The sequence below is a fragment of the Triturus cristatus genome, chromosome 8 (genome assembly GCF_964204655.1).
Source record: "Triturus cristatus chromosome 8, aTriCri1.1, whole genome shotgun sequence".
In the NCBI taxonomy this organism is placed as follows: Eukaryota; Metazoa; Chordata; class Amphibia; order Caudata; family Salamandridae; genus Triturus; species Triturus cristatus.
Window position 1 is genome coordinate 242,458,203 of NC_140591.1, and position 18,180 is coordinate 242,476,382.

Consider the following 18,180-nt stretch of genomic DNA (forward strand, 5'->3'; position numbering starts at 1 on the left):
AACAAAGAAGCAGCAGCCGCACATAAGAGGATCATTCAGGAACATGGATGTTTCGTGGAGTGAACCGTAAGTTCACAAGACAAGGTGGCAATAGTTAAGCTTTCAAATACCAGGAAAAGGAAGAAAACTGTTAAGCTCCAACTGATTAGAAGCAACATGCTATTACATCATGATAGCGTAGGTGTCAAGCTCCCCAATATAATATAGCAACAATTCCCCTTGGTTATAAAAATGGTTTAGGTTTTCAGGTGAACAGATTAAACCCGATAAAACACCACTAAAGGGGATATTTGCTTTTCAGTAGAAACCCGCAAAACACCACATTTTGACACACTCACAGATTTGACCAAATCTGATGTGAAAGCAGTATAAATGCAGCCTCTATCTCTGAGCATTCTCCTGTGATGACCTCACTTGGGCCATGGTGAGTCAAAAAATTTGCCCTTTTGACCTCCACAAGATCCGTGGATATTTTGGGAGCATGGCTGACCTCATATAGCTTCAGCTCATCATTAACTGCACATTAGTGTGTAGTTTTCAGCAGGTTCGCAGCTGACCTCTGAATAGGGTCGAGAGGCACCACCAAGATGTCATCCTGCTTCAGTGACATTGGGACGGAGCTTTGGTTACTGAAAGCTCAGTCAACAGGACTGTGCAATGCGATCACTTTGCATAATAATCCCCCATGAATCAATGTTCTTCCATAAAGCAATGCACACAACACCCTTGTTCCTAGATTTACAATGTTATGGGATTAAAGACATGCCTACAAGAGCTCATCCCCTCTACAGATGTTTTAGGTGGCATTTTATTAAAATCATCAGCATGAGTGGTGCACAGTAAAGGACTGAAACATGAAGAGGCAGCCACTGCTCTGCATTTCCTAGAATGTGCTACAGATTTGTGTGTATCTTAGGACCTCGAGACATCGAATGGAGCTTCCAGTCACAGAACACCCAGCAGCCAACAATATATATATCTCATGTTGTACGTAGAAAATCGTCACTCAACCAATCTTTGACATTTGTCCGATGACTAGAGCAGGAAAAATGTGAGTTATTGGTCCCTGTTGACTTTTAATCTGCTTCATTCAATTGTTAATGAGACATTGTAACAATAAACATAGCAACAATACCCTTCTCTCTACACATAAACTCTCTCATGCTCACATGTCCTTGTACTGAACTCACACACCATAAAAAAAACCTACTATGATCATGGAGAGCATGAAAATATCCTAATCAGACCATAGATTTTCTGTGGGAATCGTAATCACATAATTACAATCTGTATCACACCCTTCCTTTGGTCCCAAAACACAAGTTTCCCCATCACCACAGAAGAAGGTTTGGCGAATTATGATAATAATGTCATACCTCACTAAAATATCACTAGATACTATTGTCTTACACACTTTCTCAACCACTAAATCCACATTTGCTTTTCTAGTCCAACCTATTCTTAGAGGAGATATTTTAGTATCAGTAACAGAGCCTCCTATCACAAAAAGAACCTACGCCAAAAATCTGCACATGCACCTCATTTCAACAAACGTACCTTGCACATTCAATGAACCAGAAACCACCAATTACACACTTCCCTTAAACAACAAATTTACAATCTCAACTAATACAGTAGAGTTTCTGTTCTACCAACAGTCTCACATGCACTTGTCGTAGTAGGTCTTTCAGACCGCCTGCGGATTGGGTCTGAGGGGTAAATGGATGTCCGTGAGCATCACATCATCAAGGTTTTTCCTTCTGCAGCCCTCAGCGATCTAGTGTGAAGGTTAAAGTGGGCTTTTGGCAATGGGTCAGTTCTTTAGCCTCTTTTAGCTGGCTGTGGGCTTACAAACAGGCAAGGCAACACCAGGACTAGGCAGACGCTCAGCAGGGCATTTAGGCTTGCTCTTAACCAGGAGAGAGTGCAACCTGCAGGTGAACACACTGGTTTTACCGCTCAGCAAATGACTCAACACAAATCTGACTACAAATAATTTTCACTGAACTGTAGCTAAGGCTCATATTCCAATAGCCAGGCAGCAAAGGTCCAGTGAATCCTTTCCATTAAAATGTTCACCCGGTCAGGGTCGGTCAATCTTCTCCTTCTCAGAGAGCAGTTTCAGAGGGTCCCCTTCCCATAGTTCAATGCAGGGAATGTTGCCTAAGTGCAGAGGCCCAGGTGGAACTTTCAGGGACCTGGTTCGGTGGAAAACTGTGGATTCCTCAGACATGTCCTCTAAACAAGTGGAAAGTGGATATAGGGTTGTGCTCTGTGTGGTAGCACCCATTTGATATTTTGCAAACTCCAATTCTTAGATTAAGTTATATCAGCTTCAGGTTACCATAATGACAGATGCACCAGTAGTGTTCACAAACCATTTATGCACACTTTGTTTTAATGTTCACAAAAGTCAGCAACAGAGAGTATATTTTGCGCCAACACTGAAGCTGTTCAAAAACAGTAAACAGGAAGGTGTCCTCATCTGCCTCATGCCAATAAGCATCTCCTCTGGGTGCAACGAGCACATCCCTAACAAATGAATAAGCTGCGTTTAGGCAGGGTTCATGCAGAGGGAGTGAAGAGGGAGCGAAGAGTGGGTACCTTTTATGACTACATCATCAAAAGAGTGACCTGTGGAGCGTCAATATCAAGTTTGAAGGACTCCTTGGGGCGCCACACGCTGTTTCCAAAGACAATGAAAAACAAAAAGAAACTCTCCGGAGCAAAGAAAATTGAGAATAAACAAAACAGTGTGTCAGTCAAGCCCTATGAGAATGCTTCTATCTCAGTGCCTCCCTGTTCTGCATTTTCAGACAGGCAGATATAAAAAGATAACTTCAAAAGGGTTTTATACGTATCTTCTCTACTATGAAATTGGGCTGAGTTGAGATGTTGTAAAGAAGAAGCATATTGAAATACTGTATTCACATTTTATTCACATGGCCACACCATGTAGTAACAGCTCAAGCAAACAGTGTATCTATTGCTTTTCCATGCCTTAACTTCCTACAATATTCACAAATGTTTAAACAATATTACCTCCAAGGACCATGCCAGCTTGAATGCACTTCCTCAGACGACATGCAGGGCAATTCTTCCTACGAATTTTATCAATTATGCAGTCATTCCTACCGGCACATAAATAGTTCTGTTGTCCTACAATTGCAAACAAAAAAGCAGATGGTTTAACTGTAATTTAATGTAAGTTCTGTGATCATAAGAAACAAACACACCATTTATAATGCAACCTGCAGTATAAAAAATAAACGCAATTAATTCATGCACATTTACAAAAACGGCCTCCAACAAAAGGTAATCCTTGATTTGTTTCTTGAGAGGAAAAGTCTGTATTGAAATCATTTCATACTAGTAGTTTAACAGGCATCTGACATGTTTCATGGTAGCTAAAATCAACTATTTATGTCTCACATATGTAAACATTATTAGTTTCTATAATAATATAAGAAGGGTTTCCTAAAGTTTCGAGTTTACAGGGTAAATTGACAATTATGTAACAGAATGACTGTATCATGATCACACAATGAAAGGGTCTACTTCGTGTGTGGATGCTTGCGAAAATGCAGAATGCCTTCACTGAAGGTTTGTTAGTAAATTACTGAAGTAGGCTGACACTGCCTCATGCATTATGCTATATTGGGCGAAGAAAAAGGAGAATGGCACAACAGTTTGAGGACAGGAGAAATCCAGCTTAGGATCAAGACATCAGGCCAACACATGGGCGTTAGGACTCACTTCAACAGAGGTCCAAGGCAAGTCCAATTGAAACTAGTCAGCTGGGCAGTTGCAGGGAGAAAGGCCTCTGGAAGCTTGTTGTGTTCCTCTAGCTCAAGCAGCTCAGCCAACTGTTTAAATGGAAAAGTATTCTGCATGATAAAACGTCTTGCACCCCGGCCATGGGTGCCTAACTGTACTGTTGTCTGGATTCCTAATGCTGATTTTTTTTGTCCTAGGCGAACACAGATCTTGTGTGTGCGCCACGACATAGGCCTGTCTGACAGACTGCAGTCTTGTTGGACCCGGAGGTGCGCCCAAAGCCCTACCCTCATAGTGGGGAAGTATACTGCCTTCACCAGGAGTTAATCAGCACAAGCACAGTGATGTCAGCATACCATGTAGTTATCAGTAGTAGTGAAGAGAACCTTTGTACCCCGTGTCTCTGGACTGAGGCCTATAGGGTTCACTGACAAAACATCGACACCCAAAACCTCCCCACTAGGTAAAGTGTTGGATAGCAGAGGGGTAAAAATTACTATTCCCACTCCAGTCAGTGCAACAATAGGGAAACTGTTGGATGCCGGAGTGGTAAAAATTACTATCACCACTCCAGTCAGTGCAACAGTAGGGAAAGTGTTGGACAGCGGAGAGGTAAATATACTATTCCGACTCCAGTGAGTGAAACAGTAGGGAAAATGTTGGATAGCTGAAAGGTAAAAATTACTATTCCCACTCCAGTCAGTGTAACAGTAGGGAAAGTGTTGGATAGTGGAGGGGTAAAAATTACTATTCCCACTCCAATGAGTGCAACAGTAGGGAAAGTGTTGGATAGTGGAGTGGTAAAAATTACTATTCCCACTCCTATCAGGGCAACAGTAGGAAAAGTGTTGGATAGAAGAGGGGTAAACAATACTATTCCCACTCCAGTCAGTGCACCAGTAGGGAAAGTGTTGTATAGCGGAGCGGTAAAAATTACTATTCCCACTCCAATAAGTGCAACAATAGGGAAAGTGTTGGATAGTGGCGGGATAAAAATTATTATTCCCATTCCAGTAGTGTTGTATTCCGCTTTAGGTGTCTGTATATAGGGTTCCCTGAAACGTCCTTATATAGGCACAAATCAAATTGCCCTTATATAGGCATAAGATCCCAGTCCTTATTTAGGCATTAGCCATGCTATCCAAATACAGGCAAGGTCACCTACATCCGTCCACCCCAACGTCACAACGAGTTCTTAGAAACCAGACCCTTAAGCTCTTGGGAGTCCCCCAAGCACAGGATTATTGATTTCTCCAAGAACTCATTTATTATGCATGAACCGCTATTACTTAAGGGTTCATTCCTGATGTCTTCCTCTGCCTGACTTCACGTCAATGATAACATTCCAAGGCACCTACCAGGTATAAATATACCTTTCCTTGCCCAAGCAAGCAGGAGGAGGCCTCAAATTTAGAGGAGCCCGGGTCCCGGCCTGACGCACTGACAAGAGACGCTGCCACCCTTGCTCGCAGAGAATCCAGCTTCCAGTGTTCTGATTCCCTTCGCGGGGTATAGAGTTCGAGACCCGGAAAGAGATTCCCACCTCTCTCATTCTCAAGGTATGGAGCTGACTAGAACCTAGAGGGACTCTTGGCATACCTAACTTGGCATACCAGACTATAGCACACCATACTATAGCCTACCATACTATAAAATACATCATCTACTTCTTGCATTGTACTACACTTAGGTTAGGTACACTGGGGTAGAACTACTTAGAGAAGCATCTTATGAGTACTCTAATTTTTAGCTGCCTAGAATTAGTCTGCAATCCAACACAGCACACCTTCTAGTTTAATCAAGCTGGGAAACTCAGGGCAGGTGTCAATATATCATCTAGCTCAAAAGGCTCCTCCCATCCCTGTTTCCTAGCACCCAGTGAACAATAATGCTCCTGCACAACAGAACAAATAGATCACAGGACAGTCTAACCCCCCTCCGAGCCAACTCAGCACATGGCTTAAAACCCCATGGCCGGAACTCCCAGAATCCGGTGGGATGGAACTCCATTCTCAGATCCCACCTCCACATCTCTAAAACTATCAGCACCCCTCTCAGCTGCAAGCTAATGTTCCTAATACCTAACCACCTAACACGCAGCACCAACACCTTTGCAACTATCTACAGCAATGGCACAATCCTGATCCAAGCCAACAATGACAACCTTGACGCTTTTGACTCACTCTTCCCCATGCTACGTCTCGCCCTCACTCATCTATCCCATTCTCACACGAAAGCCACCCTGTCCTCGAGCCAGACGTCCTGGGAAAACTATCAAATCAATCTATCGACTCAATCCCAAGCCTACAACATATCTTCCCCCAGCCCCACCATCCCCTTTAACTCCCCCCCTAACCCACGCAAATCATCCCTCTTAGACACACCCAACACTAGGCTCATCCAAGAAGACACACTACAGCCCTTCTCCAGTCTCCCCCTCTCCCAATACCCCAGCAACCAAAGTAACCGACCTACAGACAACAGCCCCGAACTCCCCTCCTGCACTAAACCCAGTGAATTTGCCGCACACTCCCCGAAACAATCTATCACAACCTAACCCCGGGATTTCCCCCATAAACCACTCAGATACTAGAAGCACAGAGATCCGCTCCCACACAGATAATCATTCCCAAAAACAACCAAGCACCCCACAGCCACAAATGGCTTGGCTCTGGACACACCGAGACCAAACTCCCCCACCCCTCCCTCCATGAATACATCCCAGAGCCCAAACTCCCCCACCCCTCCCTCCTTGAATACTTCCCAAAGATTGGCTCGACTAGAATGCCAGCTAGAAATAGTTATACAGGGTATTAACAAAATCCTACCAACCGAAACACCTACACCACCCATCGCCCACCCCTCACACCCACTGGCACTCCTAATAATCACAGATACCACCACAAAATCCAACAGCTCAGATGGAATTCAAGCCCCCTTAGAACCCAGCTTCATAGACCCAAAAGGACGAGCGCTGCAATGTCCATGCAAGAGGCGTGGGATCTCGCTGAATCCTATAAAGCAGCTCCAACGGTCGCCCCCAGCTCTGTGATCCCAGTAATCACTGGATTTGGTAGAGAACCTACCATTCCAAAAACAGCGAGACCGCCAGCGCACCTCACCAATATTCCTATGGCTCCCCCAAATAAGGATCTCAACAACAAGAGGGTGGCTTGCATGCACATAAACTGCAGATCTACGAACAAACACGCAACCGAACTGGCAGAAACCATCCTAACACACGACATAGACATCACGTTCATCACAGAAACATGGTTGAATGAATCCTCACCCCCCAGCTTCGATTTGCTCGTACCCCCGGGGTTCTCTATCATCAACAAGGACAGAAAAAACAAGCGAGGTGGGGGGACCATAATCATACATAAAAGGAACATCTCTATAACAGAAACTGACTCCTTCAAATACCACACACTGGAATACCTAACCGCCACCATCAAAACATCAGACAACAAAATGCTTCATTGCCACCTCATCTACCACCCACCAGGTAACACTACCGCATTTGGTGAACATCTGGCTGACCTGCTCTCGCACTGCTCACTCTCAAACGTAAACAACCTAATTCTAGGGGACCTAAACCTTCACTGGAACGAGACTAACAACCCTCTGATACAAACTTTAAATGAGCTCCTTCACAATAACAATTTGACCCAACACTGCACCGAACAAACCCACAACAAAGGCTCAATCCTGGATGCCATCATAGCTCACAAAGATGCAATCACCATTGACTGTACCCTTCCTGTCGACTGGTCAGACCATCATCTCATTCTCTTCCATATCAACCAAAAGTCACATCGACCACCTCGCACAAATGATTACTTTCACTGGTCGAGAAACCTAAGACAGATCCCCCTCGAAGAACTAGAAGAAAGGATAAGTACACTCTCCCCTACAAAGCATGAGACAGGTCCACAACAGAACTTACCTCACAATACAATGGGGCCCTGACCGACATGCTGGACAAAATAGCTCCCCTGAAACGGAAAAAAAACAAGACCCTCTCATCGAGATCGTGGTTCAACACAGACCTAAATCTGGAAAGAAGACAACTAAGAGCGGCAGAAAGACTTTGGTGCAACAACCCTTCGTCAACCCACCTAGAGCTACTCAAAAAGGAACGTAGAAATATAAAAAGCACATCGTTCATGAAAAATCCACCTTCTTCTGCGATGCACTTAATAATGCCAAAAACCGCCCCAAAGAACTATTCAATTTTATCAGACAGCAAACATCCAAACCATCACCTTCTGCAATTCCGGCCTCCAAAGACCTATGTAACAAATTTGCCAATTTCTTCAATGAAAACATATTAAAGATTGAGCTCTCACTTAAGGACCACTCCTGTCCCCCAAATGAAGACCTGCTACTCAACAAAGAAGACATGAACCCACCCAGGCAATCCACCAACAACTGGCTATCCTTCAAACCCCTCACTGAAACTGAAATTATTGAACTAACCACCAGATCCAAGCCTTCATCACACATTAAGAACCCCATCCCTGCCCAACTGGCAAAAAAACTCAAACACTCCCTAGCCCCACTCTGGTCAGAGATCATAAATAGCTCCCTGGAAACAGGTATCATGCCTGACTGCCTCAAAATCGGTCAGGTATCACCATTACTAAAAAAATCAGGTGCTGACCCTAGCGATCTCAACAACTTCAGGCCTGTTTCCAATCTCCCATTCCTAGCAAAGCTACTAGAAAAATGTGTACTCCGTCAACTCACCCATCACATGGACAACAACGACCTCCTTGACCCTCACCAATCGGGCTTTAGAAAAGGATGCAGCACGGAGACTGCCATCTTAAATGTCATTGACGACGTCCACAAATCACTGGACAAAGACCGCTGCTGTCTACTCATACTCCTCGACCTCTCGGTGGCCTTCAACACGGTCGACCACAAACTACTCATCAACGTACTCCAAAAAAGGATAGGAGCAGAAGGGGTGGTCTCACAATGGTTCACCTCCTTCTTGCAAAACCGATCTCAAAGAATAAAAATCGGTAACTTCACGTCCGACCTACACCCTATAATCAGAGGCATTCCCCAAGGTTCAGTTCTCTCACCCGCACTGTTCAACATTTACATGGAGCCACTCACCATCATCCTCAAAAAGCCAATATTCCCTTCCACCTCTATGCCGATGACACCCAGATCCACCTTGAATCCTCCACCATAGCAGACATGCAAAGACTCAATGACACCCTAATAGAAGTCCAAAAATGGCTGTCTCAAAGCCATCTGAAACTCAACCAAGCCAAAACGGAAATCCTACTCATAGTCAACAAAGAACAGACCCCCCGAATCACGGAGTGCATAAAGTCCATTGATGCTCTTGACTGTACTCTCATTCCGACAGACTCTGTGAAGTCATTGGGTATCACTCTGGACCCCAACCTGGACATGATCAAACACATCGAGAACACCGCAAGATGTGCCTTCTTCAACTTGAAACTACTAAACAATATCAAGCCCTTCATCCCACCAAACGACCTTAAGCAAGTCACGCAATCACTTGTGCTATCCAGATTAGCCTACGGGATCGCCACCCTCACAGGCATGGCTAAACTACACCTTGCCCCTCTTAGATCAACACTGAATGCAGCAGCCATAATGGTGACGGGAGCAAAGAAATACAACCACATCTCCCCCGCTCTAAAAGAACTTAAGTGGCTCCCAATTGAAATGCGGGCTAACTTCAGAACTGCTTGTCTCACCCACAAAGCTCTGCACACTGGTAAACCCACCTATCTAGCCGCCAAACTCAACAAAGCGGGACAGACAAGAAATCTCAGAAGCACCAACGCTTCTCATCTCCTCGAAAACCCACAAACAAAAGACCTTATCTCGGTCCTTCTCTGGAAATGCACCCAGAATTTGGAACGCCATCCCTATACATATCAGGACTAACCCTTCTTTCAAAGAATTCAAAAGCCAGCTCAAAGTGCTCTTTCTCAGTCGAGCCCAAACGAAGTGACAAAGGACCTACAATAATATTCCGCCACCAATCAGAGGATCCAGTCACTATGAAAAGGACAACTCCTGACAGCATCTTCCTCCCGACCCGCACAGTACTCCGCCCGACTATTACCACGAACATTACTACTCGGCATCTGAATGCTACATGACTTATACCGACCTTTGAACACTGTTTACTGTACCACTATTTGGTTACTTGTCCATCATTGACTAATGTTGTAAAGCGTTCTGATACCTTTGGGTCTGGCTAGTGCTATATAAAACTCCAAAATAAATAAAATAAATATGTGTCATAGCTAAAAGATAATGCTTACGCTGTACATAATATATCTCGCATACTGTCTTATGATTGTAACAGCTCATATCTCTTACACGAGAAACAAGACTGTTCAATAAATCCTTTTTATTGAAACGCCCGTCTATTCTTTCTGTGTAACTCTGAAGAAACTAAGCATGCACGATTAGCTGAGTGAAACTGTTATCTGTTGTTTCCACGATTCTAAAGGGGAAACAAAGTTGTCATGTTTATGCGGTTGCCAGAAACTACTCCCTTCTTGTTTACAAGGAGTTTCTAGTGGACTCTGAGTTATCTGGCACAAAGTAATTACTTTTAATATACTCGATAGGGGCATACTGACCTCAGTCCTATGTCAAATCTATAGGGTATATTATTCCAATGCGCAGAGCTTATTAGGGAAATAGGAATTACACTACAGTGGTGGATGTGGTGGTGGTGGATGTGGTGGTGGATGTGGTGGTGGACGTGGTGGTGGATGTGGTGGTGGTGGACGTGGTGGTGGATGTGGTGGTGGTGGACATGGTGGTGGTGGATGTGGTGGTGGACGTGGTGGTGGATGTGGTGGTGGTGGAGGTGGTGGTGGTGGATGTGGTGGTGGTGGACATGGTGGTGGTGGAGGATGTGGTGGTGGATGTGGTGGTGGTGGACGTGGTGGTGATGGACGTGGTGGTTGACATGGTGGTCAACTTAGTGGTGGTGGACATGGCAGCGGTGGACGTGGTGGTGGTGGTAGGCATGGTGGTGGACGTGGTGGTGGATGTGGTGGTGGTGGACGTGGTGGTGGTGGACGTGGTGGTGGTGATCGTGGTGGACATGGTGGTAATGATGGTGGACGTGGTGGTGGTGGACATGGTGGTGGTGGACATGGTGGTGGTGGACATGGTGGTGGTGGTGGACGTGGTGGTGGTGGTGGTGGATGACTATTGGGTAGGAGAGTGCTGGCAGAATGCCTAAGGAGAGGAGGATCTTGAAGGGGGCACATGGGAGAGCAGAAAGAGGCCGAATATTATTCGGGTTCTCAGTTCTAACCTCTTTATTCAAAGTATTGGTTTCTAAAGGCATTTGATTCTTGCTGAGAAAAGAAACTTAATAGGCGCTTCAAACACTGAAATTAATTTCTGTTTGCAGGCTCATATACGCATTCGTCCTAGTCAAACGTGTCCGTGCACTATAAAATATAATGCTTTGGATTTTATATCATGTTACTGCTTCCAGGGAGATATCAGAGGAGGAAAGGGTAACCTCCGCCATTTAGCGATATCTCTTTTAGCTAAATATAAGTTAATATAGTGCGGTAGAGCACAAAACAAAATAAAACATTAAAAATATACCGAGCCAATCACAGCATGGGTGGGGCAAAGACCAAAACGGCAGAAGGGGGTAGAGGTGTGGCATGCGGCATGCGGCATGCCATCAAATTGAAAGTCAACTGACACGGCCTGCATCCCAGACACACACAGTGTTTCCCTTGCGGGAGTGAGCAGGAGCACCATCTGTTTTCAACATAATTACAAACAGATGGCGTCAAAGCTCGCTCCCGCAAGGGAAACGGCAAACATGCATTCGTTGCAATAGAAAGCAATGCAAAACGTGCACGTTTTTGGCCAAAATGCTGATCGATTCAAAAAGGTCCCCTCCTATGCAGCGCATGCGCGCTGCATAGGCGAGACCTAAAAAATGAAAGGCGTAATATATAGGAAAATGTTCTCCTAAAACTCAAAAAAAGATAACAGTAAGGTGTTCCACTGCTTTGCAGCTGCAACAGAAAATGAGCATCTCCACACAGAGAACAGCTGAAACTTAGAGGCACTGTAGGAAGAAAGTATTTTCAGAAGAGTTTGGGCCGGATATATGAAGCATTATACCAGTCGCAAACAGCCCGTCGGGCCGTTTACAACCGGTAAAATGCTTTTTGTCATGTACCAACCCTATTTTGAGAATCGGTAACCTATTACTGACTCACAAAATAGGGTTTGCAGGCAGGACTGTCTTTACTGCTGGTGGAGCCCAGTGCGAGTAGTTTGTTAGCACCCCCTAATCACCTCCTTCTCAATAAATCCTCTCACTTACCACTCTTTAAAAGTTACTCAAGTCTCCATAACCGCTCTCTCACATGCTTTTCTTTTGTTTTATAGAGCTACTCATACCAGTGTCGGTTGTCATAGGACTTTACATCACACAGAGTCAATGAATCACAGATGTGTAAATCAGGGTATAGGAAATGTTACATAAGAAAGAGGACTACAATGTATAGGAATCACGTCATTCATACTGGATATAGTTTAAGAGTGCTCGATTTTGAGAAGCACAAACTTAGAATTTAAAAGGTACCACCATGGTTGCAGTTGTCTTTACTAATAAGAATTGATTTTTACCCAAATTAACCCTTTTTGCAACATTAGGATAAAGATAGACTGGGGGAGAAATTAATGCATTAACGAATACTGTGCAGGTTCCACACAACTCTTTGATGACAGCTAATAGCTCACTGTTCTATATCAGTATTTTAATTTATAAATTGCAAGTATTAAAAGGATCTCTCTGACAAAAGCTGTAACCCACTGAAATATTTACATTTTATACACTACTGTGATCTGCATGATCCACGTGCTTTGCAGAAGGCATATCAACCCTCTGCGCTACTTTATGAGTCAAAACGTACACTAGACAAAACTCGATTGTTCCCCAGGAGGTCCATTAATCACTAGAGTTTTATTGACATTTTTATTGTTGCCTGCAAATTGCTGGAGGCAAGGAACGCTGCAGAAGGTGCTTTTAAATTCCCTATATATGTGACAACACAGCCCCCTGAAGTCAGCACCCGGTGCGGTGGCCCGATCGCACCGCCCTAGAGCCGGCCCTGTTTGCGAGTAGCTATTAGGAATGGGTTTGTTAAGGACGTCCCTTTCTAATGGCGAGTCGCACTGGTATGTAGGAATGTTTTCCAACAGGAATGCCGTAGCATAACATTTGCAGTTACCACCAACTTTAACCCATTCTCAAATGGGTAAAGGTCCCCATGGACCCTTTCACCTTTGTAAATTTGGGCACCAAGATTTTTTTAAGAGCAGGCAGTGGTACCAAGGACCACTGCCTATTCCTAAAAAAATAAACAGGTAGTTTTTCATTTTCATTTTTGAAATGCATCTTGTTCTCCTTCAAAGAAAACAGTCTGCATTACAACAACAAAAAATGCTTTATTCAAAAAGCAATGACAGACATGGTGGTCTGCTGATCCCAGCAGGCCACCATCCCTGTGAGTGCAGGCCATTCCCAATAGTTCACAAAGCAAGACCAACCTCATTAATATTCATGAGGTAGGTCTATATGCGACCCACTGGGAATCGCAAAATGTGTGTTAGACACACTTGTACATAAGTGTTTGCGATTTCCTAATTGAGAATTCCAAAAATTTGCCATTAGAAAATCGCAAACTGACTTTTTGTACATCTGGCCCTTTATCCTTAGAGAAAATACCGAATAAATGAATGTGAAAGTGGGTTGGAATGGTGGACAAACAAAGCCTTGTGAACACGACAGAGGGATTTGACTGGAAGACAGCGAAGCGACTTTATAGCTGGAGTGAGAGAATACATTCTCCTTAAATTCAGCATTTTGCACCAGTTGCAGTTTTTATATTATCTGATCAGTTGAAACCAAATACATAGCACTGCAATCGTTTAATCTGGCTGGGATGAAAGCATTCAAGATTTGGAATTTTACTTTGAAAAGTAAAAAGACTCACGATGCATTTCGAAGTACACAAATGGTACGCGACACTTCTAAACCAGTACGCCTGGTTTAGAAATGCTAGTTTGATGTCAAACTTATTGCTTAGGATTTTCAGGCACTTAACTGGTGCAGTATTATTACCAAGACAGGAAAGGAAGAAAGGCAGATTCCACACCACAGAAGGTTTAAACGAGCTAGTACCTATGCTTTACTGTCCATTCATTTTTTATTTATTGCTCGCTGTTCATGTATCAATGTTTGAACATAGTTATGCATTATATTCACCTTCTACATGGGGTAACCATCAATTCTGAAAAGACCCTAAGTGTCATGAACATAGACATACAACGCCACTGGATGAGAAAGGCAAGAGGGATCATATTTAGATTGGAAATTAACCCCTTAACTGCTGCCCCTACCCTCCATGATGAGACCTTCCTGAGACCTTTGTTGGCTATTTGTGGTATTCCGTGCTTAGGCTTCCATAACATTTTGTCCACATAAGGTATCCTTGCAAATTTGTGTCCTTTTTTTTCAACATCCTGAGGATTCTACAGGTATCCATGGTTAGTTGATTCCCTCAAAGGGGTGTGAGAAAATTGCCAAATATAGCAAAATGTAGATTTTTTGAGGGACATAGAAAAAAAGTGCTCTGGATAAATGTGTCTGATTTTTCCCCAATGCATAGCATCAGTGAACGGTTTGCTGTGCTAAAGTCACCATCTTCCCAGCTAGAAACTTGCCGAGCTATATCAAAAATCAAATTTTTTACCACACTTTTGGCATTTTTCAAAGAGAAAATTGTTGTGCGCTTTCAGCATGCTGCCAGTTTGTAGTAGAAACCAGTGTGAAGCCCATGAGTGAGCCAGGAAAGCTATATGTTGCTAAAAAACAGACAAAATTCTAAATTTAGCAAGGGGTCATATGTGTAGATTCCTCCCGTTTTTTTCAAGAGAAACTAACTGTTGGAATACAGTAATAATGAAAACTAGAAGGAAACAACAGCCATTTGTGACAGCGTTTTCATCATCTGTACCTTTTTTGTTACACCGGCAGATTCACAAAAGCAATGTACAATTACGTTTGCTAGACCCTTTTAGCTGTGGGGATATATAGGGTTTGTAAAGTCTACAAGAACCAGAGGTACCCAGAGCCATCAACTCAATCCATCAATCAATCAATCACATGACATGTAAAGCGTAACTACTCACCTGTAAGGGTCTCAAGGCGCTGGGGAAGGTAGAGGGGGGCTGCTGATCAGCCAAAGGCACTGTGGTTCAGTGGAAGAACCAGGTCTTGATGTCCTTCCTGAATTGAGGCAGTGATGGTGATTACCTGAGGTGGCGAGGCAGGGTGTTCCAGATCTTTGCTACAAGGTAGGAGAAGGACCTTCCTTCAGCCGTGGTCTTGCAGATACATGGGACAGTGGCCCAGGCCAGATGGGCGCAACGGAGGTCTCTGGGGGGTGCGTGGAATGAGAGGAGGTGGTTGAGGTACGTAGGTCCCACGTCGTGTAGGGCTTTTAGGTTTGTGAGGAGCTTGAAAGTGATTCTTTTGTTGATTGGGAGCCACTGGAGGTCTCTCATGTGGCTGGTGATGTAGCTGCGGCGGGGGATACTGAGGATGATCAACTGAGCTGCACCATACAAGGGTTTTCATTGTGTACAGTGTATAGACCAATTAGTATGGTGAAATATGTAGAGTGAAAAATGGGCATCAAGAAAACTATGTATTTCTGAAATGAGCACAAGATATGAGTTTAGGAGCAGTGGTTATTTGAACATATTTTAAATTGTGGGTACTTGTACAAGGATACGATTTTTCACAATGTCTTCTTTCTTACACACTGTCTTACACTTGGAAGAAACACATGCAGCAAAATCCAATTGGTAATAGCAAATATTCTACTATGTTATGTTCCCAAATGCCTTCTGATAAAAATGGTAACTCACTTGTGTGGGTAGGCCTAGTGCTTGCAACAGGAAACAGGAAACGGCCCAAATCGCAAAATGGACACTTCACATTTCCCACTGAAATATTACTCTTTTTTTGCCAAGTGGTTAGCTGTGAATTCTGGGCCCTAGCTCTGCTGGCACCTAGGGAAACCTAGCAAATCTGCACATTTTGTAATACTAGACAACTAGAGTAATCCAGGGTGATGTGCCTCACGTGATTCCTACCGTTTTTTTTTACCCACAATGCCCTGCAAACCTCACACTTTGCCTGAAGTCACACATTTTCCTTACATTTCTATGATGGAAACTTCCGGAAGCCGAAGGAATCCACAAATTTCCTACTACCCAGTGTTACTTTACTTGTGCCGATAACAGAATGTTTTCAAAGTTTTTTTAAAGAATCAAGTTATTTATATTAATTCCCCATGGTTTCAGCTGTTTCTAGTACCAAAACACTAACCTGTGGTTTTCCAAAGGGGTTCGTACCATTCCTGCTACTTTTTAACCTGTACATGGTTTTGATGAATATGATATATCATTAAGATGAGTGTAAATTTGCATTTGAGACCTGAGAACCTTTTTTAATTGTGACTAAGAATAACTAAGAGTCAACTGAAAATAAATGGAGAGAAAACTGTGATTTTGGTAGCATTCAGAACATCCTTAGATTGAGACCCGTCTTTCTGGTCTGCCTCATTGGGTAAAAAGCCTTCACTAACGAATTGTGTGAAAAAGTTTGGGGGTGGAATTTGATGCCATTCTCCCTTTGAATGATCAGAGAAATGTAATGATAAAGGCATACAGTTTCCAACTACATGGGTCTCAGCAAGGTTAGACTATTATACTGCAATCTGCCTTGATCCTTCAGCCAAATTATTGAAGGCAATTGCAGCTGGTGCAAAATTCAGCAGCCAAATAAACACTGAATTTACAAATGAAGGACTCTATAATTCCTGCATTGAAAACACAACACTGGCTTCCATACAATCAGGGAATTATGTTTAAAGCTCTCTTTCTGATGGACTTCTAACTACAGATTCATAATCTTTTGAATATTAGCCAGGTGTCAGACTAGATCCAGACATTTTTGAGCAGTACCTCTGTGCACCGGTAGGAGGCACATGCAGCTCTGCAAAGTCGCTGTTCCGATCCATAAATGACGTGTGGGATCAATATAGTCACTACTTCCTCTAGTAGTACCTCCTACCCTTCAGTGAGGCACTTCATATTCTCTTGCACTTAATACTCTCTTAGGGGCCTGGGACAAACCTTGCTCTGCCCACCCCCCCTGTCAATCGCCAGATTGCGAGAAGCCACCAGCTAGTCCCAGGAAACTCTCCATTTTTGCCTATGCTCCCATTCCCTGAAAGCTTCATAGTCTACTAATCTGACAAACCCAAACACCTTTCTGAATACCCCTCGATAGGGAGTCTAAACCTGTGGAGTTCTTGGAGAAGAGGGTAGTTTCTTCCACCAGCTTGGCTCTCCGGTCTGTGAATGCCAGTGGCTTGTTGTGCCACTGTTCCTATTCTCTTTGGTATTCGGTGGCTCAAGTCCTCCCAAGTGTCCCGGAAGACATCTGACCTGTCCTAACCCAAGATATACAGGACGGTCGTGATGTGCCCAAGTTCACAATTCGTTGTGGCTTGGATACCATAGATGTTCAAAAATAGGGACCCCCTGCAGGGACTAGCAGTACTCCTAGGGCAGGGTAAATGACATTGTAAAAACAAACACCTAGGCAGTCTAAGCACAAAGCAATATAATGTTCAATAGAAAGACATTAAACAATGTAATATTCAATAGAAGAACATGAATGTTATAGAAGGAGACACAACATACGATATATTATAAAAAATATATTAAATTTATTATATTTGAATATAGCAATGATAGAGATAAATTGATGATACAGGACTATATAATTAGAAGATGTGATTTAAACAGAGATTGAATGAAATGGACAATGCATTAAACAATATGCAACAAATCGCATCTGTAGTCGATCAAATAACAAAATATAAATACAGAAAAATAAAAATAGGAGTGGCGAAGACCGAGATGTTCTCAACGCGCGTTTCGACGCTAACACAGCGTCTTCATCAGGAGAGCCACAGTATCTTTAAATCCTATTAGACATACAAAATATACAATGTAAAGCACAATGCATAATATATATTTTTCATAAAAGGTCAAACAGTTATTAATCAAGTGATTATCATTTTTTTATTAGATTTCTAAACACTTTTTTCTTGAAAGCGTGGTGCTCCTTCACATGAGTGTAATATCAATAACATAAAAGTGCTGTCACACACCAATCCAATAGAGGAAAAACCAGATAAGAAAAAGGAATGAACACAGCTGTCAATGTGTGAATAAGAGAAAGAAGTAGGAATAGATGGGAACAAT

General features: G+C 43.2%; 1 protein-coding gene across 1 annotated transcript in view; it reads right to left on the reverse strand.

Moving 5' to 3' along the window:
• The window catches only part of PGR (progesterone receptor), a 697,443-nt gene that overhangs the window by 543,329 nt on the left and 135,934 nt on the right, over positions 1-18,180 (reverse strand). The window contains exon 3 of the mRNA XM_085621437.1: positions 3,043-3,159. Within this exon, the coding sequence (XP_085477563.1) occupies positions 3,043-3,159 (117 nt within the window). The remainder of the gene's footprint in view (positions 1-3,042; positions 3,160-18,180) is intronic.